The sequence below is a fragment of the Culex quinquefasciatus genome, chromosome 2 (genome assembly GCF_015732765.1).
Source record: "Culex quinquefasciatus strain JHB chromosome 2, VPISU_Cqui_1.0_pri_paternal, whole genome shotgun sequence".
Taxonomy (NCBI): domain Eukaryota; kingdom Metazoa; phylum Arthropoda; class Insecta; order Diptera; family Culicidae; genus Culex; species Culex quinquefasciatus.
Genome location: NC_051862.1, coordinates 222,982,289 through 223,006,742, shown reverse-complemented (window position 1 = coordinate 223,006,742; position 24,454 = coordinate 222,982,289). Strand labels below are relative to the sequence as shown.

The 24,454-nt window shown below is 34.2% G+C and overlaps 1 protein-coding gene across 3 annotated transcripts in view; it reads left to right on the top strand.

The window, feature by feature from the left end:
• The window catches only part of LOC6033592 (protein turtle), a 95,976-nt gene that overhangs the window by 44,864 nt on the left and 26,658 nt on the right, over positions 1 to 24,454 (top strand). For 2 of the 3 annotated variants that reach the window (XR_005277759.1, XM_038257647.1), the window contains exons 3-4: positions 9,191 to 10,041; positions 16,855 to 16,982. Coding sequence is in view for 1 of the 3 variants with exons in the window: in XM_038257647.1 (XP_038113575.1) it covers positions 9,300 to 10,041; positions 16,855 to 16,982 (870 nt within the window). In the remaining 2 variants the exon portion in view is untranslated. Of the gene's footprint in view, positions 1 to 9,190; positions 10,042 to 14,419; positions 14,438 to 16,854; positions 16,983 to 24,454 lie in introns of all 3 variants that reach the window. The other variant, XR_005277758.1, reaches the window with a different exon arrangement.

Here is a 24,454-nt window from a genome sequence, read left to right as displayed (position 1 = left end):
AGCGAAGAGCGAGCGAGCAGCTTTTTCGCCCCAACGGGGAGAGTTTTCCCACACCCAGTTTGTGTGTGTTGCAATATTGCTGGCCAGCAGATTTTCTAGGACAGTTTTCCACATCTCGCCGTGTCGCGGTCAGTCGAGTTTGCAGCACGGTTAGCAGGAGCGCTTTTCCCCTGTTGTTGGGGAGAAAAAGTGAAGGAATTTTCGAAGGGTTGGAACGTTCTGATTGTGCGGTTCTGGATTGGATGCTGGTGAAAAGTGTGTGTCTGTGCGGGGTTGGAAAAGTTTTTCACTCGAGAGGCTCGGGAAGACGCGCTGTGAACTGATGAAAATTTGTAGGAAAAATCTCTATGAATAATTTAGAGGCTCCTTTTGCGAGCGCAACGTTGAGGAGCAGTGCCGACGACCAAGTCGAGCGAAAGAGAAGGCAAGTAGCAGGCGGCTGGATGGTGGAAAGAGAAGCAAAGTAGCTGTTCTTCTTCGTTTTCCCTCCGTGCAGCAGCAGCAGCAGGAGCACATGAATGTAAAATCAGGGTGGAATTACAGTGAAAATCGTCGTGTTTGAATGAAAATTTCCCAACTAGAAATTATTCAAATGAGTCTGGAACTCTCTGAAGTGTGGCGTTCCCATCTGTAGAATCTTGAATCTTTTTGGGACTGTGAGTTGGGAGTTGTGAGAGGGGGTGGCCCACCTGTGCAGAGTTCCAAGTTCCAAAAAAAAGCTGCACCCTACCAAAAAAAGTGGCTTGTATCGATTTGCCGTAGTTTTGCCGTGTGCAAATTACCCTGGATAATAAACATGTTCGATTTCGCAGAACCAAAAAAAAAAAGTGTCCCCGTAGTGAATTTTCCCCGTCATGTTCGTCGTCGTGTCCCAGCAAACAAATAGCAGCAGCAGCAAGTCTGCCAATTTGTGTGCCCTCGTTCTCACACATGCAAAGCCCCTTATTCTGGGGGTGATTTTCGCCACGTTCTCACCAGTGTGTGGTAAGGGGGCGAAAAGTGCCATGTGATTGCATTTCGGTGAGGCGAAATTTTTGCCTGGCACAAGTGAAATACAACACAATAATAACCTACTGGTTTTTCGTCGGTGTGGAGTTCCGAGACTGCCGAGACCAGACCACACCCGCCTAGGACTTGGGACACTGACTTTGGCTGGCTGGCTGGCGACGACTATACACGTGTATTATTTTCGCTCTGCCGCGTGGTGGCGAGGAAGAGTGTTTTGTGTATGGCGCGGAACACCGGAGAAGCAATAGTGACGTAGTGAGACATTGCGGCAACGGAGATTTGCGGATTGTGTGGAGGGATTTTGAGATAGGGGGAGAAAGGTGGTTGAAGATTTGTGGTGCAGAAGTTTGGATTTTAATTATGTGGTTGGTGTAATTAGACATTCATTAATTCGTTATTTAATATACATTAATTTGGAGCATAAACTTGTTTTTGTTTGATGAACACAAGAACCGATACAAACGCAAATCTAATAATATTTTGGTGAAATATTAAAGGCAACAAATGAGATTTTTCGTAACGTTTATATCAGTATTGCAAACGATATATAAAAAAAAAATTATTGTGGGCAATAAAGGCTATTTAGCACTTTGACGTTGAATTGCAGCTTATTTAGACGATTCAAGTTTCAAAGACATAATAAAAAGTTTTATACGAAGTGATTGAGCATGTTTATATAAAAAAGTTATACATAAGGATTTGTTTTGATAATGTTCAACATTTTATATGGAAATATGCCAAACTTCGTAACCTGCCAAAAATATAGATCATTTTTAGAGCATTTTGGGACTAAAAACTGTACTGTATTATTTTTTCTACGATTCTCCAATCACACTGTGTGTTTTTTCCAAAGTTTCATTAACCAACAAAACTTAATTCATACATTTGGTGGACCTAAACCAGTTGGAGGCTTGTCTCAAGATTCTTTTTAACTTGTACTGGATGACTCTGAAAGTATTTTTTCTTGTTAAAATTGTGTGGGACCATCTATAAACCACGATTGTCCACGTTCCATACAACAAAGATTTGAAATTGTGAAATTGTCCCCGAGGGAGGGGGTGGGTCATTTCTTAAAAGTGTTCACGTGGTTTATGAATGGTCCTAGTACATTTTTTTATATTGGGTTTTTGCTGACAAAATCAAATTGAGATACGTTATTATGCTGAATAATTTTGCCATAGTTGCCTACCGCGTTAGGCATACAAATATATCAAATATTTTCAGCTAAACTTACGAAATACGTGAATTTTGTAAAATCATGTAGAAAGTCTAAATGTCGGATCTATCAAAAGAACGCAATTATATAAAACATGAAATATACACTTTCATGTTTTATATAAAACATACTTTACAAATTATCATTAAGTCACTACCACCAACTAGGGAAAATCTGAACTACAGTTTGGACAGGAGATTTTAGAGCAATAAATTTGAAATCGGAATTCTAATTTTGTCGTTCTGTTCGTGTTTAACCGGAAACAATGAAAAAAAATCAAAGCTTTATGCATACAATTTGGCTTGAACTGTCTTACAGTTACATTTGTTCTAATTTGCCAAAGATGCTGATGTTTAATTAAAAATAATTAAATATGATTTTTTTTCAAATTTAAGATCATAAATAAAAGTAAATATAATACCCAGTCTTTTTAAAAATACAAAAAATAATAGGAAATATCTGAAGCGCAAAGCCTTTTGCGGATTTGTAAACTAAAATTTTAACGATTTTCCCTAATAAGCCAAATTAATGGTGAATACAAATTCGAATACTTTAAAATTATTATGATGACTAAGTGTTCAACTGTTTATCCATTTTCACAACCAAATCTGATTTCCCAGACTATTTTTTCAATTTTGGGAATTTCCAGTTTTGGAAAAATCCCGGGAATTTTGTCCCTGGAATGGATGCACTATTTGCAAGAATATATTGCATGTTAAACGTAAAAAGAAGCATGAATCAACCGTTTTAGCATTTTTATGCAATTTGTTCTACTAAAATGCCTTTGAATTTGTCTTTTTTTCGGAAAATTAATTTTATCTTTTCCTAGTTGACAAAGACAAAAAATCCGAAAATTCAGCCCGTTTTTCGATTTGAACTCAGTTTTAAACTTTTCAAAATTGTATGGAAACTCTTTTTTGAGGTACATCGATGACTTCTCTACCACGGTAAGCAAGATTCCGTACCGTTCCATACGTATTTAATTTGTGCTCTTAATTTTGTTTAAAAATTAAAGAAAAATAAATATATAAAATTGGATTGATAAGGTAGCTTGACGTACACACTATTAAAAAAACAGCTAAAACTCATAAATTAAAACTTATACTCTTAGATTTAGGGTTTTTTTCTCAAAATTTATTTTCCCTAAAAGAGTACGCAGCTAGCAAAATCTAAACTTAGAAACATGTACCCTCCCTGTAAAGGCTTATGAATTAATCTCAGTTGAAAGGTTCTCCAAATCTCTGAATTGCAAATGTAACATCCTGGAGCAGAACTGTTAAATTCTAATAAACACCAATTGAATTGAATTGAAAAACTAAAACTCAGAATTTCAACATAAAAAAATGGATTAAAATGCATTATTCACCAGTACACTTGTTTTGCAATTATAAATTGTCGAACAAATAAATAAAAAAAGCTTCAGAGATTTGAAACAAAAAAATCCTTTCGCGAACACGGAAATTTCACTATTAACATACATTTAACGAGCCAAAGTGTGCTTAAAAAATAATTTTAGCGCAGGAAAATGCTTTCTACACTGTTTTCCGATGATTCAATTTCCATTAAAAAGGTGAAGTTTTTTGACAAAAATTTTCTACTTTTTCATGATGTTTTTTGGACAAAATTTAAACGAAACGAGCGTTTGAAATTTACAAAAAATATATGCAACTGTTTATTTGTTTTTATTGAATCTTGATTGCATTCCTTTTTCTTTTTTTTTATCTAGATCAAGATGGTTTTTATTGTAAGAGAGAACGCCCTCTAATCTGCATGATTAGAAAACGCCTTCTAATCTGCAAGGTTTTGTGGCTTGGATCTTTTCGTCATCTTACCGCACCGCCCGTAATAACCCTAGTTTATATTTTCAAAAAATCCTACCTCGGGAATGTACGGGTCGACATCTCCAATCTTTTTTTATATGTTATTTGATATTTTCCAAGGAATCCGCTAAAAATATTTTTAAACAAAGGCTCTTTGGTTCAGACACGGTCAAAACGTCATTTAAAGTTTTCATTTTCTCGAACTCAACGTCTGTTGAAAGAAATATGGCAATCTCATTATTTTGGCCAAGAAACCCCCAAAAAATGTTTGAGCCCGATCGGATTTATTTTTTTGTCTAGCAGCAATTCCATTTGAAAGCTAAAGTTATTTTATTTGATTCACCTTTTGTCACCTGGTTTTGCAAGGATTTTTTTGCAAATGATAACAACAAACAGAAAAAATAAAAATTAGTATGGTCGTTTTAAATTTATAATTGGATGTTTTAAAATATTTGATATTTAGTTATAAATTTTTGCTATGCTGATTTTCTTATTCTCAATGAACTTGTGGAAGCTTAGTAAAAAAATGTGTTAATGAAATTACAAAAAAATGTATAAATCAGTTCCCCGGTGACTTTGCCCCCAAAATGCAAACCCCATGTCATATCACTAGTGCAAAATCCACAGTAGTTCAAAACCATAAAGAAAACGAGACCCTCCCCCCTTCCCCCCTGATAATGTGGGGCGTTAATGGCCGCCTGCCTGGGCCTGGGCAAGGTGATAAAAAATAAACGACCACACACTACACCACATACATTCATGTAAAAATATCCTTTTCTCACATTGACCAGAGAACTGGGTGGCGATTTTTTTTTTCTCGCTGCTCTCCTCTTCAGTAGAACATATTTTCACAGTTTGTGCTGGCTGGCTGGGCCGGGAAACGATGATGATGGTGTGACATTACAGCACGAGTTTTTTTTACTTCTTTCCCTGACCGATGACGGCGTGCTGCATTTCGGGGTAGATTTACTCTTTGACCCAAACATAAGGTGGGAAGGTGGGGAATCACGAAGCAAAGAAGAAACCACATGACGTCGTGTCATAGCGTAAATAACCCCTTTTTCAACGGAAAAAATAATGAAGGAAAAAAGTAGTGAGAAACCAAATTACTTTGCATCTCGCCCTGGGTGGAGGGCATCAGCATGCCATGAGTTTATTACGATTTTATTTTCGAATGAATACACTATCGTTAGTGGCGTCCTGGCCGTCATGGCCAGCTATAGCGGCGTGAAATCCTGCGGGCAATCTGTCTCATGGCACACTACGAACTTAATTCAGTTCTTTTGCAGGTGTGAAAAGGTGACCGCAGCAGGTTGAAAAGTTTTCCATGCATGGGTGTGTGTGAGTGTGTGTTTGTGCCTTAGGGTGGTGTTTCTTTGGGTTCTTGCGTCATTAAAAGTTGGGCCGAAAAACGCTAACAAGATTTTGATTGTTGTGTGACAAATGGTCGGCTGGAGGGAGGGGTGGGGCATTAAGGAAAAAGGGAAAGTTAAGGTGGGGGGTTGAGGAGAAAAACAAAAGATGTCCTTGCGGTGTTGGCCATTGTGAAGTTTGGGACTGCTTTCGGGGGTAGTTTTCTATGCGGTTTGAATGGAGAAAAATGAACTGCTTGACGTTTTCGTGTGATGAATGTGCTCAAGCTTGTTGTGGCGTAGTTTTGTGTACAATTCGGTGGCTACAAACAAGAAGGAAATGATTAATTGCTTGTTTAGCTTGAGGTGCGTTACTTAATCATGGGCAAGTAACGTTTTAGTGGTTTGGGTTGGCCTCAAATAAATTATTTACACATTTTTAGAAAAGTTCAAACCCCTCTTAATATTTCATCGGTATAAAATAACTTTCAGAGTTGCTTCCAGGTACTTACTCGATTTCCACAAGTTTGCTCCAGTTGGTTTTAATAATAAACTTAAATAATTCAGTTAATTACATAACTGGGAAAACTACAAGATATCGCCCTTCCCTCCCAGCAAACTATTTCATTTCGGAGAGGAAATTTTCCATTATTCAATTAAGAATTTTGCCCCGGTTCTTCCTTCGTTTCGTGCGCTCGTGATGAAATACAAACTTTCCGAACTGCCATGGAGTATAATTGAAATTTACGCTGCTGCAACTACAGTACGTACTGCTGCTGCCACAGCACGCCAATAAAGAGGTTCTCAGTTACAACCGTAGCAGGGAACCTGACACGGCCAACGCTACTATTGCCAACGGGCACCACCTGACCTGACGTTGACCTGGCGCGCTGAAGCGGACCACACCACACCGCAAACAACTGCTGCTGCTGCTGTGCAGTTGCTGAAATGGTTCTGTTCTGGTGTTTTTTTTAGTTGCAGTGAATGAGACGTTATTAGTGGGCATGGGCGCTTTAAAATGGTGTTTTTAAAGCTGGAGTTTAATGGCAAAATTTAAGGTTTGAGATGATTAATTTGAAATGCTGAGAATCAAATGTAAGCTGGGGCGGCCAGCTTTTGGATTTAAATTTATCTATTGTGAAATATGTTTATCAAGCCTGAAAGCCTGCAAGTTAGTTCAGACGTAGGGTAAAAGATCAAATGGACAAAATTTAACAGCTCTTTAAAAAGTTTAACAAAATAAAAGTCTTTTAAAATATATTGCATTTTATAACAGTAAAATTTGTACTTGTGTTACATACACCCTGGCTCGATTATTTAGGGGGGAAAAAACTTTGCCAATTTTGAGCCAAATCGGGTCACTATAGAATATAGATCGTTACTGTTGGTGAAAACAATCTTTTCATACAAATACGTCTTCTTTAAATCGCTAATAACTCATCAGGGTTTTTCATTTCAACCTGAACCGATTTGACTCACAATTGGCACAGTTACTTATTTTTACCTAAAGAATCGAGCCAGGGGGTATCTCTTAAGATTTAATTTTTATATTTTTCAGGCTTTTATGACTTTTGAGGTATTTTTTACTTTGAACCTATTTTTACATTCTTTAAAAATAGTTTTTGAAGTAATTTCTTGTGTATTTTCTTCATTCATTCAAATATCCATAGTTCTTTAAAAAGTTTTATGAGGAAATACTGAATTTAAACGTTTTCAAAAATTCTATTATAGTAACCGTAATTTTCATTAATTCTTGTTTATTTACCATTTCTGTAAATGAGCCTTTTTCCATTTATTTTTTATTTTTAAATTTTTTTTTCAGCCAGGATGAAAACAATTGCCTTCTGTATGCCCAAAGAAGACATTTTGTATCATCAGTTCGTCCATGTTTTTTCCATTTTCCATGCAAATTTATATGTGAAAATCATTTTTTTTGCTGATTTTTAAATCACTTTTTGTGGCTTATATTGATCTCCAAAAACACACTTATTCAATTTTTTTATATGTTTCAGGGACATAAAACGCATTCCTTTCCGAAAATTCCAGAAAGGGTAAAAATCTCTGACAATAGAATTTTGGAAAAATTATTTTAAACAACCGTTGACCGTGACCGTTTTCAAATTATAGCCATTTTTGAAGAAGCTCTTTGAAAAAAGTCGTCGTTTCCATGTTTTTCAACATTTTGTTTTTTTATGGCCTTTGGTTGCTGAGATATGGCCATGCAAAGAAAAAAAAAAACAGGAAAACGAGAGATTCTTTCAGTGATGCCTACATAAATAGCCCTATAAGTTGACCAAATTTTAATTTTTTATCATTGAATCTTCTCCTTGCATTCAAAAATTATTCCAAAATTTTAAAATCTAGCTCAAAATTTTAAAATGTCTAAAACAAGTGTTTTTCCCTTTCAAAAAATAATTCTTGTTTGTAAAATTTAGAAATATTTATTTAATTGAAAAAGCAGAAAATTTCACAAAAAATCGAGGTCGCATCAATGCAAAAATAAAATTTAGGGAATTTTCTTAGCTCTGTGCCAATATTGTTTTCAAAAATAAACAAACATAGAAACTTTAAATTTGAAAAACTGCGGCATAACAAAAAAATACTTAAAAATTCAATAGAATTTTGACCATTATTTAAAAAAAATAACTAGTTGGCTGATTGGGATAGCAAAATAGATCAATATTTGAAAATGTATTGAAAGTTTTTTTTTGTAAAAAAGGAAAATAAATTGTGTTAAACACCTCTATCGCACCATAATTTGAACTTAATTTTCTTGGAACTGTTACAACTTTTCTTATACTATATGTTACATGGTTTATGTATATTGCAACTTCATATTTTCAAATAACACTTAACTTGGTATAGTTCAACGAGTTAAACAAGGTTAAAGAAAACAGATTGGACTATTTTAAGACATCCATATTTTCAAAAGCAAATCTGGTAAAGAAAAACAAATCTGGGTCTGGGACTTTTTTGTATAGGATTTTTGTTGCTGTTTGTTGAAAAAAAAAATCAAAAAATATACATTGATTGTGGTGGACGTTGATAAAAATTAAAATGTCTGGTAAGTTTGAAAGACTAAAATATCTGAGCAAAGATGACATTTTTCATTCGATTTCAAAGTTGTTGTATGCAACGGTGATGACCACTTCTGTCCTTCAAACAAAATATGGGAAAAAATCAGCAATCATTTAAAATTTTGGGAAAAAAAACAATTTTCAGAAAAGTTTTGCATCAGTTGTTGTTATAATATAATGTTTTTACGCCCCTCCTAAAACCAACGTCCCTGTTCCATCCAACTCGCGGACGCACTTCAGTTACCTGATGCGTAACTGAGCGGCAAAACTTTTCGAATACTTGCAAATTTTACAACAGCAATTACAGGCCCGAATGATCGTTAAAGAACCGCTTCTTTTGTGTGTGTGTTAGTTCTGCGATGGCTTTAGCAGGGGAAGCTTCCGCGGAATTTAATTCTACGCCGACTGACGAGGGGGGAGGGGGGGGGGGGATAATCATCCCAAAGCTCGTCATTCTTTTTCCTGCGAGTGTGTTGTGACGGACGCTCGGGGTTTCTCTCTCGTTTTAGTGGCCATAAAAAGAAGCTAACTACAGCCATTAACCCACGCTTTCCGGGAACAACACTGGGCAAGGTGTGGCTGAGGGGGGAATGTTAGTAATGGGGGGCAAGGAGGTAGCTTTTATGCGCTTTTCATCATCTTGAGCGCGGTGTTAATTGGTTTTCCTTTTGTCTCACCTTCTTATTCTTGTTTTTTTTTCTTTCTTTTTGTCAACAGGTGACACACTCTCTCCCTTGCGCGCGTGATCCAATCTCTGCTCTGAGACGACAAGCTGAGCCAATGAGCGCCAACGATGCGTTAGCATAGTGACTATGGGATCAGAGGCATGGGCATGTGCGTGGACCCTGGGGCATTCCGGTGGTGTCAGGCATTAAGCCGGTCGCAATCGCTAGCCACAGCCAGCCACGCCAGCAGCAACAGAGCCTCGAACCCGGCCCAAGCCCAACGCGGCACGGCCCCGGCATCAGCAGCAGTAGGTACAGCGGGAACGTCTTCTTCTTCGTCTTCTGCGTCCTGTGGTGCCGCCGGAAGTCACCATCATCAGCAGCCGACAGTGCCCACGGTCAGCAGCAACAGTCAGCAGGCCAACTACCGGCACGTGTCCAGTTTTCACCATGCCAAGGTGCGCCGTAGTCTAAACGCAACAATCTTCATCAAGAAGAAGCAAGCGGTTGCTGCAGCCACTTCGACGGCAGCAACCACCACAACAACCACAACAACAGATTCTAAATCCAAGTCGGCGACAACCAACAGCAACAACTATTATCTCAACAACAACACTAGTAATAACGAAACCACTAGCTATAGCAGGGCCGGCAGTTGCAGGAGGGCCACTAGAGAATCGAATAGTCTTAGTAGCAGAAGTGGCAGCATCGTCAGCAACGCCAGCAGCAGCAGTAGTAGTAGCATCGAGCGGGCACTAGCGGCGCGGCGGCGAAATCTCAGTCTTAGCACTAACAAATTGAACGAACACTACAGCTGCAGTGCGGCGGCGTTGAACTGGCTGATCTCATCGTTTGTGCTGCTGCTCTGCATCACCCTATGCACTAGCTCAATTAGTCCTCCTGGTGAGTAGTCCTTTTATCGTTTTGAAACTTCTTATTTCTCATCTTTTCTCTCTCTTTCTTGAATGAGAGAAGTTCGCCAGCAAAAAAAAAAAAAAAAATACCTCAAAAGTTCTTCTCGACTGCAAGTTCGATTTTACAAAAAAAAAAAAAAAAATTTTTTTCAAATCCACCTTTTATCAAAAAATCATTACGCATTCAAATAATGTTTGCCCTTGCTTAGCCACACCTTAAAAGATAGAATTTTTTGTTTTGTCGAAGACACCAAATGTATCAAAAAATTGCCTCGCAAGAAACAGGGTTTTTTAATATACAGTCGTGCCTCGGTTTAGCACTGCATATGGGGGATGCAAAACCGAGGCGTGCATAACCGAGGCACAGAGCTTATGGGATTTTGGCTATATGGGAGACATTGGCTTTAATCGTACGAAAAATCATGCAAACATCAGAAAATTATAGTGTTTTGGAATCGGGATGATGTCAGCTATTCATTAAAATTATTGTTTCATAAAAGTTTAAACAAAAATACGTATTTTTCCTGTATTTTGAAAATGCATATTTTTTCCTCTAAAGAAACCAAAAATTTATTGTTATTGCAATATGGGTATCAAATGATCAGGTTTTTTATACATTTTGGATGTAACAATAACATTTTTAGAAAATATTCAAAATTTTCACAAAACTACGTATTTTTGAAAAAATACTCAAAATTTTAATTTTTACAATATGGGTATCAAACGATCGGGATTTTTTCATACATTTCGAATGTAATAACAACATTTTTAGAAAATAATCAAAATTTTCACAAAACTACGTATTTTCGAAAAAATACTCAAAATTTATATTTTTACAATATGGGTATCAAACGATCGGGATTTTTTCATCCATTTCGAGTGTAATAACAACAATTTCAGGAAATACTCATAATTTTCACAAAACTACGTATTTTAGAAAAAAAAAACACTCAAAATTTCCGTTTTTACAATGTGGGTATCAAACGATCGGGATTTTTTCATACATTTCGAATGTAATAACATTTTTTTTTGAAAAATTCTCCAAATTTTCACAAAACTACGTATTTTTGAAAAAAAAATATACTCAAAATTTCCGTTTATCACAACAGGTATCAAATGTTCGGAATTTTTTTATACATTTCAAAAGTTATAACACAAATTTGTGGAAATTTCCAAATTTTCACAAAACTACGTTTTTTTCGAAAAAAAATACCCCAAATTTCAGTTTTTTACAATATGAGTATCTGGTTGAGATTTTTTCATTGATTCCGTGTCCGATTTTTCTAAGGGACGACGGGACTTGAACTCGCAACCACCTCATTAGTACTGAGACGCACCGCCAATTGTACCACAGAGGCCCTTGAGATTCTAGATATCTCAAACCACCGTAGTGCCAGTTTGGTATCTATTCCAGCCTGAAAACAGTATATTTGTGAAAATTTTGAGTATTTTCTAAAATTGTTGTTATTACATTCGAAATGTATGAAAAAATCCCGATCGTTTGATACCCATATTGTAAAAATTGAAATTTTGAGTATTTTTTCGAAAATACGTAGTTTTGTGAAAATTTTGAGAATTTTCTGAAAATGTTGATATTACATTTGAAATGTTTGAAAAAATACCGATCGTTTGATACCCATATTGTAAAAATTAAAATTTTGAGTATTTTTTTTCGAAAATACGAAGTTTTGTGAAAATTTTGAGTATTTTCTAAAAATGTTATTGTTACATCCAAAATGTATGAAAAAACCCTGATCATTTTATACATATATTGCAATAACAATATATTTTTGGTTTCTTTAGAGAGAAAAAATATGCATTTTCAAAATGCAGGAAAAATACGTATTTTTGTGAAAATTTTCATGAAATAATAATTTTAATGGATATCTGACATCATCCCGATTCCAAAACATTATAATTTTTTGATGTTTGCATGATTATTCATAGAATTATAGCCAATGTCTCCCATATAGCCAAAATCCCATTAGCTCTGTGCTTCAGTTAAGCACTGGGCCGTGCTTAACCGAGGCAGCTGAACGGTGCAAAACCGGGGCAGTGCAAAACCGAGGCGTGCAAAACCGAGGCATGACTGTATGCATTTTTTGTTTGGACAGCTCACAGTGGTCCAGATCGCAAAATTAAGTGGAAAATGGATTTTCCGAAAAATGGTTAAGTTTTGGAGCTTTGGTGTCTTCAGAAGAGTTGTTGCATATGGAAAGGGGCAACTTTTGGTTTGGTTGAAAATTAGGGTGGTTCACGATTAGGGTGATTTTGGAAATCTAACTTTACAGGAATATTTTTGGGATTTTTTTTCGTCTTCTAGAAAGTTGACGGGCTTGCCAATCCAAGCAACTTTGTCGAAAACACCAAAATTTTATCTCGTAATCTACGCCTTCTACGACCAAATTTATAGAAAGCATCTTAGCAAACCTTCAAAAATCAGTTTTTTTAACGTGGCAATTCAGGGTTAAGTTTTAGAGAAAAGTGGTATTCGGGGCACTTTTAGAGCTCTAAAAAACAAACATTTTTATTATCTGACAAGTAAATTTGGACTTAAGGGTCAAAAGTTACAGCGATTTTTAAGTAAAAAAGATGCAAATTTAAAACTTAAATATCTCGAAAAGGCGCAAGCTAAATTTTAAGCACTAGGTTGCATTTGAAAGAAGAGATCCAGCACTACAAACGCTGAAAAAATCTCAGGGGTGTTTTTCTTTAAACTCGAGATATTTTCATTTGAAAAAGTCTAATTTTCAAGGGAAAACCTTATGGGACCACCCTAACGAATTTCGAAAATTGTCCAAATATATGTTTTTCCATGTAATTTTGCCCGCTGAATCTGAATCTGCCCTCAGAATTGACCCAAAGTGTCGAAAAATCGATTTTTGGTCATATTTTGGGTTTAAATGATAATTTTACATGAAAACCCAAAATTCTCTAATAGAGAACCGATGACAAAAATGCCTTCTTTGGACACAGGGAAGGTTCTCACAAAGTTCGCAAAGAATTGCCCTTTAGAAAAATCAGGAAATGTTTTTGTTAAACGAAATAAATTGCCTATCGATTAAACGAAATCTCTGAGAATTTTGCAACCCTGTCGCAAGGTTGAAATAGGTGACCACAGATAAATATAAAACAAATCCCTCTTTAACAAATTTTCCCGTTAATTTTTTAAAGAGTTTCAAATTCTTCGGTATTTTTTTGGATATAAATATTATTTTTGGAAACTTCGAACAAACGGTCGAAAAAAATCACTTTATTCCTAGATGCAAAATAGGATTTGAAATCAAATAGTACTTAACATAAATTTTGATAATGTTGATAATTTTCTATAAATTCGTCTAAAAGTTTTTGAAGATATTTTTTTTTGAGATTAATATTTGTATCGGAAAGATCAGATTTCAAAATTTTCTGATAACTGCAAAAAAATATTGTAGAAAAATGTAAACTCCATACTAACATTTAAAAAGGGCTAAAATGTGAATTAAGGTATTTTTAAAATGTTAGTCTTTGGTTTAAAATTTCGATAATATTTCTACCGTAAATCAAAGTTTTTTTTTAAATGTAAGTCTTGAGTTAAAATTTTCTATAATATTTTTATCGGAAAGATCAGAAATCAAAATATTGTAAAAATTTTAAACTCAAGACTAACATTTGAAAATGCCTAAAGTGTAAATTATGGTTTTTTTCTTAAAATGTTAGTCTTTAGTTTAAAATGTTGATAATATTTCTATCAGAATGATCAGAGTTCAAAATTTTCTGATTTCTGCTAAACAAATATTGTAACAATTTCAAGCATAAAACTAGCATTTGAAAAGGGTCTAAAACCTAAATTATTTTTTTATGTTGGTCTTGCTAAAACTCAAAATTTCTATCGGAAGATCAGGTTCAAAATTTGCATTTCGAAAAATATTTTTTTTTCAAAAATAATGTTTTTGTTAAAATTGATTTTTGTGTTGATTTTTCTTTAATTATTCATATGGCTTGTGCATAAACCACGTGGCCTTAATTTTTCAACCCTTCCGTAGGCGGAAAAAAGTCAATTCTCGAAATCGTATATCGTGAATATTCACGTTTATAGCGCTGATTGACAATACTCATGTAAACATTCCTTCGTGGTTCCCAAATTCATGAACACAATTCACAATTACAGGAATTAATGTTTTTCTGTGTGATTTTTTCTCCTTACGAAATTTCAACATTTTTTATGGAGCATGGTTTTATATCAGAAAAAAAAGTGATCAGCTCTTGTCATTTAAACAATGGGTGGCTTACAGCATCACAATTTTGTGAAACAATATCAAACACAGAGTTTTGATTAGTTTGTTTATTTCCAAACATAACACTTTACATATTGTTGATTTTTACAGCTCGGAAGACACTAACTCGTAAGTTTATCAGTATACGTTCAGATGTTCATGACAGTTACAATACTCAATAACATATTCTACATTTGTTTTTTGTTGCTTTTTATATATTTTTGATTAAGTTTCAAACTAGTTAACACTATATAACAAGTTAAACAATTTCAAGTCAGTTTTGAGCATTTTATTTTATTTTAATAGATCTATCATAATTTTTGAACTACATTTGAGCAATTCTCTACCAAAACCGGAATTGGATTTTATTTGTATTTTTTGATTTGGCTCAAACTTTGTGGGGGCCTTCCCTATGACCAAAGAAGCCTTTTTGCATCATTAGTTTGTCCATATAAATTTCCATACAAATTTGGCAGCTGTTCATACAAAAATGGTACGTATATATTCGAAAATCTGTAACTTTTGAAGGAATTTTTGATCAATTTGGTGTCTTCGGCAAAGTTGTAGGTATTGTTAAGGACTATTTAGAAAAAATAGGTACACGGAAAAATTCCCGATTTTTTATTAACTTTTTCACAAAAACTCAAATTCCCAAAATACGTATTTTTGATTTTCGAGATTTTGATATGTTTTAGGGACAAAATCCGCAACTTTTGAGCTATAGAGAAACATGGTCAAAATCTGCCGCCGAGTTATGATTTTTGAAAAACTGGTGATTTTGGAAAAATCGAAATTTCATACATAAAATTTTTTTGACCTCATTTTTTTTATGCAAAATTGAATTTGCAATCGAAAAGTACTGTACAGATTTTTTGATAAAGGGCTCCGTTTTCAAGATATAGCCACCGAAAGTTTGATTTCAGCGAAATATTTGCAATTTTTCGATTTTTAAAAATAGTGACCATGAGTGACCATTTCTAAAAATATTTTTTTTGAAGAGTTCAGAAAATTTGCCATAAAATTGTCTAAGAGACATTGAAGATTGGACCTCTGGTTGTTGAGATACAGCGGCTTAAAGAAAAAGAAACACGAAAATTGAAGTTTTCTAAGTCTCACCCAAACAGCCCACCATTTTCTAATGACGATATCTCAGCAATTAATGGTCCGATTTTCAATGTTAATACATGAAACATTCGTGAAATTTTCCGATCTTTTCAAAAAAAATATTTTGAAAAAAATTAAATCAATACTAGCATTTTTAATGGGCATAATATTCAAAGTTTGGCCCTTTTTAAAATGTTAGTCTTGATTTAATTTTTTTCAAAATATTTTTTTCGAAAAGATCGGAAAATTTCACGAATGTTTCATGTATTAACATTGAAAATCGGACCATTAATTGCTGAGATATCGTCATTAGAAAATGGTGGGCTGTTTGGGTGAGACTTAGAAAACTTCTATTTTCGTGTTTCTTTTTCTTTAAGCCGCTGTATCTCAGCAACCCGATGTCCAATCTTCAATGTCTCTTAGACAATTTTATAGCAAATTTTCTGAACTTTTCAAAAAAAATATTTTTAGAAATGGTCGCTCATGGTCACTATTTTTAAAAATTGAAAAACTGCAAATATTTCTCTAAAATCAAACTTTCGGTGGCTATATCTTGAAAACGGAGCCCTTTATCAAAAAATATGTACAGTACTTTTCGATTGCAAATTCAATTTTGCATAAAAAAATGAGGTTAAAAAAATTTTATGTATGAAATTTCGATTTTTTCCAAAAATCACCAGTTTTTCAAAAAATCATAACTCGGCGGCAGATTTTTTGACCATGTTTCTCTATAGCTCAAAAGTTGCGGATTTTTGTCCCCTAAAACATATCAAAAAATCTCGAAAATCAAAAAATACGTATTTTGGGAATTTGAGTTTTTGTGAAAAAAAAGTTAATAAAAAAATCGGGAAATTTTTTTTTCCGTGTACCTATTTTTTTTCTAAATAGTCCTTAGCAATACCTACAACTTTGCCGAAGACACCAAATTGATCAAAAAATTCCTTCAAAAGTTACAGATTTTCGAATATATACGTACCATTTTTGTATGAACAGCTGCTAAATTTGTATGGAAATTTATATGGACAAACTAATGATGCAAAATGGCTTCTTTGGTCATATGGAAGGCCCCCACAAAGTTTGAGCCAAATCAAAAAATACAAAAAATAAAAATGGTCGAAATCGGCCGGTTTTGTAGAGAATTGCTCATTTACACAACTACACAATATTACTCTTAAAACCATTAAATTACAAAACATTTAATTTTTATTTAATCTTCCTGAGCTTAGAATCGACCTCTTTTTTTAATTTTGTGTTTTGTTTTCAACAACTATTGTTCGTTCCGTAAACTATTACAACTTTACAATACCTATTTTTGTTTCATGTTTCGTTAACGGGCTGAAAAAAGGGCTTCGCTTCCAGGAATAACCAAAACTATGCAGTAAATAGATTTGTATTTTCGTAATTTTAATGCATCTCTTTTATAATCTTCTTTTGACCCGCAGCCCCCCAGGATGCCGTGCACATCACCGCCATCCTCGGCGAGAGTGTCGTGTTCAACTGCCACGTCGAGTTCCCCGGCGATCATCCCGTTCCCTACGTCCTGCAGTGGGAGAAGAAGGTGAGCGAAACGGTACGCTATCGACTCAACTCTCTACTCCTAATCCATTTTCTCCAGTTTGTTTACTTTTTTTTACACGATCGGTCGGGTTGGTCCGTCGTCGGGTTCGTCGTCGAAATTAGAAAAATTGGGATTCATGTTCGAAAAAGTTCGAATAAAATAGTTCTTTTCCTCTTCGCATACATAAGTAGCTATTGATATTAACGTTAACCGCTGTTTGATATTTTACTTTTAATTAATTTAATTCGTTGCGTAAAAATCGTAAAATTAGCCCCCTTCAGTTACACTCGCTAAGAAGACGCGATTTATCCGTTTCAGTTACTCGTTACCCATTTGCATTAAACGAATGATAGTTTTGCTGTATTTCGCCAAATATTACGACTCTGTATACTCTCTCCAGTCGATTGTTTTACCTTACTTTAACTTTTTTTTCCAAGTGCGATTGCGAATGCGTGATTATTATTTTTACTGCTTGCACCATGAACCCCTACTCTCTAGTTTTATTTATCAATATCACTCAGTACTAATTTGTGCTACCGCAGCAGCAGCAGCAGTCTTGGCCCAGAATTTCGTGATTTTCTCCTCTCTAATGCAGAGAGGAATTCATTTTTCCCGCGCGCCACCGTCCCCGTCACTAGCCAAAAGGCAATAATGCCAGGGCAGGAAGGTGTTCCATGCCGACAGTCTCGGGCTTAGTGACGCTTGTGGAAGGTTATTATGGTCCAATTAAATAATTAGTTCGCTGCCTGGAAGATCTGGGGGGTGTTTGAGATGAGAGAGAGGTGGAAGGGGGTGGCGTCAAATGAACCGTTTGGCTATCAATTGGACGATGGGCGCCACGAAGGAAAAGGTTGATTTGTAAAAAGGTGTATTAAAAAGTATTACATTCCAATTTTGTTTTTATTAATTAAGATTAAATTTAAGATTTGAAAAAATGGAGCAATCTATTTTTAAAAAAATACTTCTTCATATTTTTCCTCCGATTTCATTAAGATTTTCAAAAAAGAAAACTTTGACACTTAAGTGAATTTAATCTGATTTAGATTTTATCAGATTAGCAACAATATTTTTCATTGAACATTTTTTTTTAAATATTTTAGTAGTTCTTTGCGACGTTTAAAAAATCAAAAAGCTTTTTAAAACGTTTAGAACTTCAGATTACAATTTAAAAAATAGTATTGCACTGTTGACTTCTTTTAGTAAACAAAATGTAATATCTTGTTGATTCAGAGAAATTATCAAATCTATTATTCCACCATTGAGTATTTGGATTATTCCACTCGGGCTTTTGTTTTTACCAGGGATCACTAACATAATCCAGAATAATTCTCAAAAAAACCAGCCAACTTTAAGATTATATTTTGTAATTCTTAATTTGGCTTTTGGATAATTTCATTTTAGATAAGAAAAATAATTTACTTTTAGGGTATGCCTTAGAAGGGGAAAAACATAATTCAGTGCTGTCATTTTTATTTATTTTTGTAGTTTTTGAAGATGGCATGCTTTGATTCCAACAAATAAGATGATATCAAATTGTTAAATTAGATACCATTGACAATTGGAACAATAGGTGGCGAGACATCGTCAGTTTAAACATTATGACTTTATGAAAATGATTATGAGTTAAAAAAATATTTTGTTTTTTTTTTCATATTATGTTTAGAAGACCATTGCAATTTTGTTTCTTCAAATTTCAACATTTTTCCAGGAACCCTGGGAGCAAGAAAAAACTATTTCTAAAATTTAAAATTTTCAGGGAAAACCAGGGAATACACTCTCAAATGTTTTTATTTACTTTAATTGAACAGGGCACTTGAAGACTTTTGGATTTTTGAACCAAAGACACGAAAAAGAATTTAAACTTTCGAAAAAAGATTGTTTATATACATTCATCATTTCAAATTTTGTTCCCAGAAAATTGTAATTTTCATTGATTGCATTTTCCATCAAGCAGGGCACATTATAAAAAATATGTAAATAAATAATAATCATAATAGTATTTTTGCAATTCCGTCGTGAAACTACTTACTTTTCCTGTCATTCTTAAACAACGAAATAGCCTACTTTTCTGTACCAAAAATAACAGAATCGAATAGCAACACTTTTCAAAATAAATGCTGAAAAGTTCTACTTTTCACCACTCAAATGGGTGCTGAAAAGTTGAACTTTTCAGCACTTGTTTTGAAAAGTAACACTTTTCAACAGTTTTTTGATTTAAACGATTTATTGACAAAAAACATGAAAATTTTACTTAAAATTTCACTCAATGGGTGTTTTTCGGAATTGCAAAAAATGTTGTATGGAACACGTTGCAAAACTTGATTTTTTCAATACTCTTCGTATTTATCCAACGAGGTTCACCGACTCGTGCTGAAAAAATCCTCTTTTTGTAACTTGTTGCACAAACTACTATTAATAATACTAATAGTAATAATCATTTTGCTTCCAATTTTTTCAAGTCAGGCTTTAAATTTTAAATTTGTTTTTTTTGGCCTGGACCGCCAAAAACCTTGAACTATTTTTGAAATTTTAAAAATGAAAAATACAAAAAATTAAAATAAAATGTTCCTATGCACTTTTTTTTTAATTTTGGCTGTAGCAAAAAATTTTTCCTCTCAGAGTAGAGGGACATTAATTTAGTTTTCATTAAATATATTATAGTTATGATACAAGTAGTTCATTTAAGTATATAACAGAGTTTTTGGGATTCCTTTCAGCTGTATCTTTTACCTAAAATTTTGCCGAAGACAATGTATCGAACATTAATTTATGCAACAAGTTGCAAAATGATTTTTTTCAGCATCAGTTGAAAAATAGTAGTTAATGCAACAAGTTGCAAAACGAGGATTTTTTCAGCACGAGTCGTACATCGTTTAAATCAAAAAAATGTTGAAAAGTGTTACTTTTTGAAACAAGTGCTGAAAAGTTCAACTTTTCAGCACCCATTTGAGTGCTGAAAAGTAGAACTTTTCAGCATTTATTTTGAAAAGTGTTGCTTTTCGATTCTGTTATTTTTGGTACAGAAAAGTAGGCTATTTCGTCGTTCAAGAATGACAGGAAAAGTAAGTAGTTTCACGACGGAATTGCAACAAAAAAACAAGTTTTGCAACGATTTGAATACATTTTTTTAATCTTTCGGCATCGCCCTTTGAAATTATTTTTTCAAATGAAACGTTTTTTTTTCCAAGCATGAATGTTATGTGCAGTTAAAATGAGTGTCAAACGTCAAAAATGTATCTAAAAGAATTACTTATCGATACAAGTGCTGAAAAGTTGAACTTTTCAACACTCAAATGGATGCTAAAAAGCACTTTGCAGTATTGTCATGTTGTAAATTGGGTCAAGTTAAGGTGAAACGGGAAGACAACGCCCTATTGATACCACGACTCGAGTTAACGAAAATTAAGGAAAATTTTGCAAATGCTAGGTCGATTGCAAGCAATCTGTCGAGTTCAGAAATTGATACAAGTGGAACAAATTGTTCAAGAACTGGCGTCCCGTTTTACCTTAAAAAAGACAATAAGTAAGGAGATTGAAAACTAATTTTGGTTATAAGGAAAGAAAAGGATATTTGGATAATCTTTAAACTCATGCAAAAAGTTGAATAAAGAAGTTTTAAATTTACACTTTAAGATCCTTAACAAAATGCAACAACGTTTAACTTTTTTTTTAACGTTTCGATCCCCATTTGTTCCTTCTTCAGGGTTCTCACAAAAAATCTTTTCCAATCATGGCGCTCTCCTTCCTCACCGACGGCATCGATGTTTCAAGAATTTCGATATAGTTTAATGAGTCGCCAAAGGGGGAACAAGGGGGAGACCCCCAAGTTAAACGCCCTGTGCGAAGCACATAAAAAGAAGAAGAAAAAACTGATTTCCGGATGCGGGCCAACATAACAAGGTGAAAATCAACAACACAAATAAAGCCGAAGCCGGGAGGAGGAGGGAAGAAAAGACCGCAAGACTGGTTCTATGCGGCGTCGTCGTCGTCGACGACAGGAAATCGGACGTGGTCTCTGAGGTTTGCCGGGGCAGAAACTCCGTCGTCGTTGGTCGGTTTATAGCAGTTTTTGCATGAGCCTGAGTGAGAGAGAGAGGAGAGGAAAAAGTGCATTGTTTTGCGACATGCTGCAGAGCACAAGACCAAGTTGAAGTTTTGCTCGGTGGTGCATATCAGAAAATTTTGCGAAAACGGAAGGTGATATTTTGTGGTCACTCTCACTTGCCGGTGTGGGATAGTTGTGAAGTTGTTGTGGAGGGAGGGGAACCGGATTGCGATTGAAATTAACTTTTGAGACAGAGGTTTGTGCAATCATGCTGAGTTTGCTGTTCGGTGACACTGCGCTCTGGCACTGATTGGAACAAGTCTAGTGGAACTTTGATTTATGTTTCAGGCTTGTAGCTTGGCTCATAACTTTGGATTAGATTTGGAAGAGATATACTTTTTTAAATCTTTCTTGTATTTCAAAATTAGCTTGATGATTTATTTTTTAATTAAGCCATCTTTGTCTTTTGGTCATGTCTGACCACATTTCTACAATTACTTTGCAAGCTCTATTCAAATTCTTCCAAATTCATACAAAACAAATTGTAAAGGTCAAACAACTTCCTTTCTACTTAGTTAGAAATATCAACAACCCCTCTAGCACGTGAAATACCAATTTCCACCGAGGAAGCTCCAAACACCTCACAGGAAACACAACCCAACACGTTCAACTTCCGCTCGCAAATAGAGCAGTACCTGTTATAAGCCCCCACTTCACTCTTCACTAGAAGTGTATGAAATCGTTCCCCCAAAATTACCTCTCTTCACCTCGGCCCTTAACCTTATCGCCCAATGTCATCGATAATTTAAACGAGTTCGTTGTGTATACACTCGAAATTCGCACCCCACCCTCACAATTTTCCGCACCTCTCCGTCTTCGTTGGAATTAATTTCCCACTAGATGGGGTGAGGTGAGAAAGGGGGGCATTCTCAAAATTTCTCGCACATTTTTCCCGCCGATATTATCATACCGGTTTCGTCGTTCCCTCGTGCGCGTGCCGACCAAAAAAAAAAAAAGGGTAATGAATTCGTACGGGTTATTAGCCGAGACACCTACCGGGGGAGAGATTGTTGTGTCGAGAGGGGGTCGTTTTTTGTGATCAGAAGAGTTTTTAAAGTAGATCGATTTAAGTGTTGGATAAGGATCTATACTTGTTCAATTTGGAAAATAAGCGAAAAGGTTTTAATAATAGTTTTATTAATGAGATGGTTGTATAAATTACAAATTTGTATTATAAAAAAAATTCGACTTAAAATTTAACGAAATTTTGAATGCAAATAGCTGAGATCAATTTAAATCCCTGAGTTTATAACCATTTTTAACAAGTTTACACGGCGAAAAAAGAGTTCCCAAAATCGTGAACAAGCGTTCATGAAAATGGGAACCACGAACAAAGTGTTCAAATCCCATGGTACGATTTCCAAAAACGTACCATGGGATTTGAACGCTTTGTTCGTGGTTCCCATTTTCATGAACGCTTGTTCACGATTTTGAAAACTTTTTTTCTCCGTGAACGTGCGTTTATTTTTTTAAAATTTCAGTGATTTTTTTTATGTCAAAATCAAATCAAAAATCAAATTATTTGCTCTACAGCATTGCCTTGGCATTCTCGATTGCGATTTACGTGTAAAAATTTCGTATAATATAGTCCATTTTTAATAAAAGTGCTCATTATTTGTCAAATGGAAATCAAAAGGCGCCAAATCTATGTCTAAATATATAAAAAAAATCGACGGTTTTGTTCGAAAGCGAATCAGTTCAATACGGAGCGTCGGATCGAAGTGTTCTTTGTTGCGTTGGGTTCGAATCAGTCCAAGGAAGGTTCTTACGCCAAAAAGTGACAACTTTGGTCATTCTGGAACCGATTCCGGTAAATCTGCAGATTGTATGGGAAAAGTTACGTAAAATCAAATTTTGATCATAGGAGGCTGATAAGGTAAAAGCTAAAAACGTCAACAAACGAAAAAAGGCAGAACGAAGTTTGTCGGGTAAGGCTTGTTTTGTATAGAATTTTAGTTTTAAAGTCTATAAGGTTCACAAAATATCGTATTTGTTTATTTTTTTTATAATATACAAAATGGGTATTAAACGACGCAAATTTGGTTTAGATTTCCAATAGTTTGGAGATTTTAGTGCATAATGATAAAATTTTCGGAGAACTTAATATTTTTCTAAAATTATTCTATTTTTTCTTCTATTTTGGGTATCAAACGAAAGAAACTTTGTATGCTATTTTACTTTATTACGGGTTTTTTTAATACTAAAATTTTCACAAAATATAGTTTTTTTTTACAAAGATACTCAGATTTTTAAAGCATATTCAATTTATATGTTTTTTAATAAAACACTAAAGTTTAAAAAAGATTTTTTTTTAATTTTCAGAAAAATTGCTTTGTTGAAATTTTTCTTTTGTGCTTTTGAAAATTTGAGTATTTTTGAAAAGTACGGTTAGTTGCGAGTATTTTAGTTTTTTACAAAAAAATACGGCATATTGTGGCAATTTTAGTTTTTTATTAAAAAAAAAACTCTAAATGCATGCCAAATTCTGCTCTGTTTGATACCCATACTGCCAATTATGAAAATTTGAGTACTTTAAAAATACAGTTTTTTGTGAAAGTTCGAATAATTTATAAAAAAATGTCTAAAAAGGCTTTATCCATAAAGTACGTCATCCTTAAATCAGCCAAAATTTACCCCCCCCCCCTCCCTCCCTTTGAAAGGCTTTTCCTTTACTTATAATACGCAATGTCACCCCCCCTCCCTAGAGCGTAACATACTTTATGGATTGCGCCTTATGTGAAAATGTATAACAAATTCGTTTTTTTAATACCTTTTTTTTAAATACAGTATTTTGCTGAAATTTTAGTTTTTTACAAAAAATTTTTTAATAAAGTGAAAATGCAAAATTTCGTTTTGTTTGATAAACACATTGCAAATTTTGAAAATGAAAGTTTTTTCGAAAAAATACGGCATGTCGTCCCGACGATAACGATTTAAGAATTATCGAGACTCGATAATTTTATCGTTAACAACCATGGTATTCATAGATTTTTTTAAATTTGCAATTTGGACTCTATATCAATATGGGTATCAAACGACGCAAAATTTGGATTAGATTTATCAATAATTATGAAATTTTAGTATGAAAAACAAAAAATATCACCATGTTCCGTTTTTTGAAAAGTATTCCATTTTTTTAAATTTGCAATAGAGGTTTCAAGAAATCATAATACTTAATATTCACAAAATATCGCTTTAAAAAAATACTATTTTTTATGTACACTGTGAGTTTGACACTCAGAGTTTTTTCCCATAAATTCATGCTTTTTTGTAAAAATTTAAATGTATTATTATTTTTATTTTTCATTTAGAGCAAAAGTTTTCATTATAAAATTTTGCGTTTTTTGTTACTTGGCAGGTTTGGTTTTTAGAGTGTTTT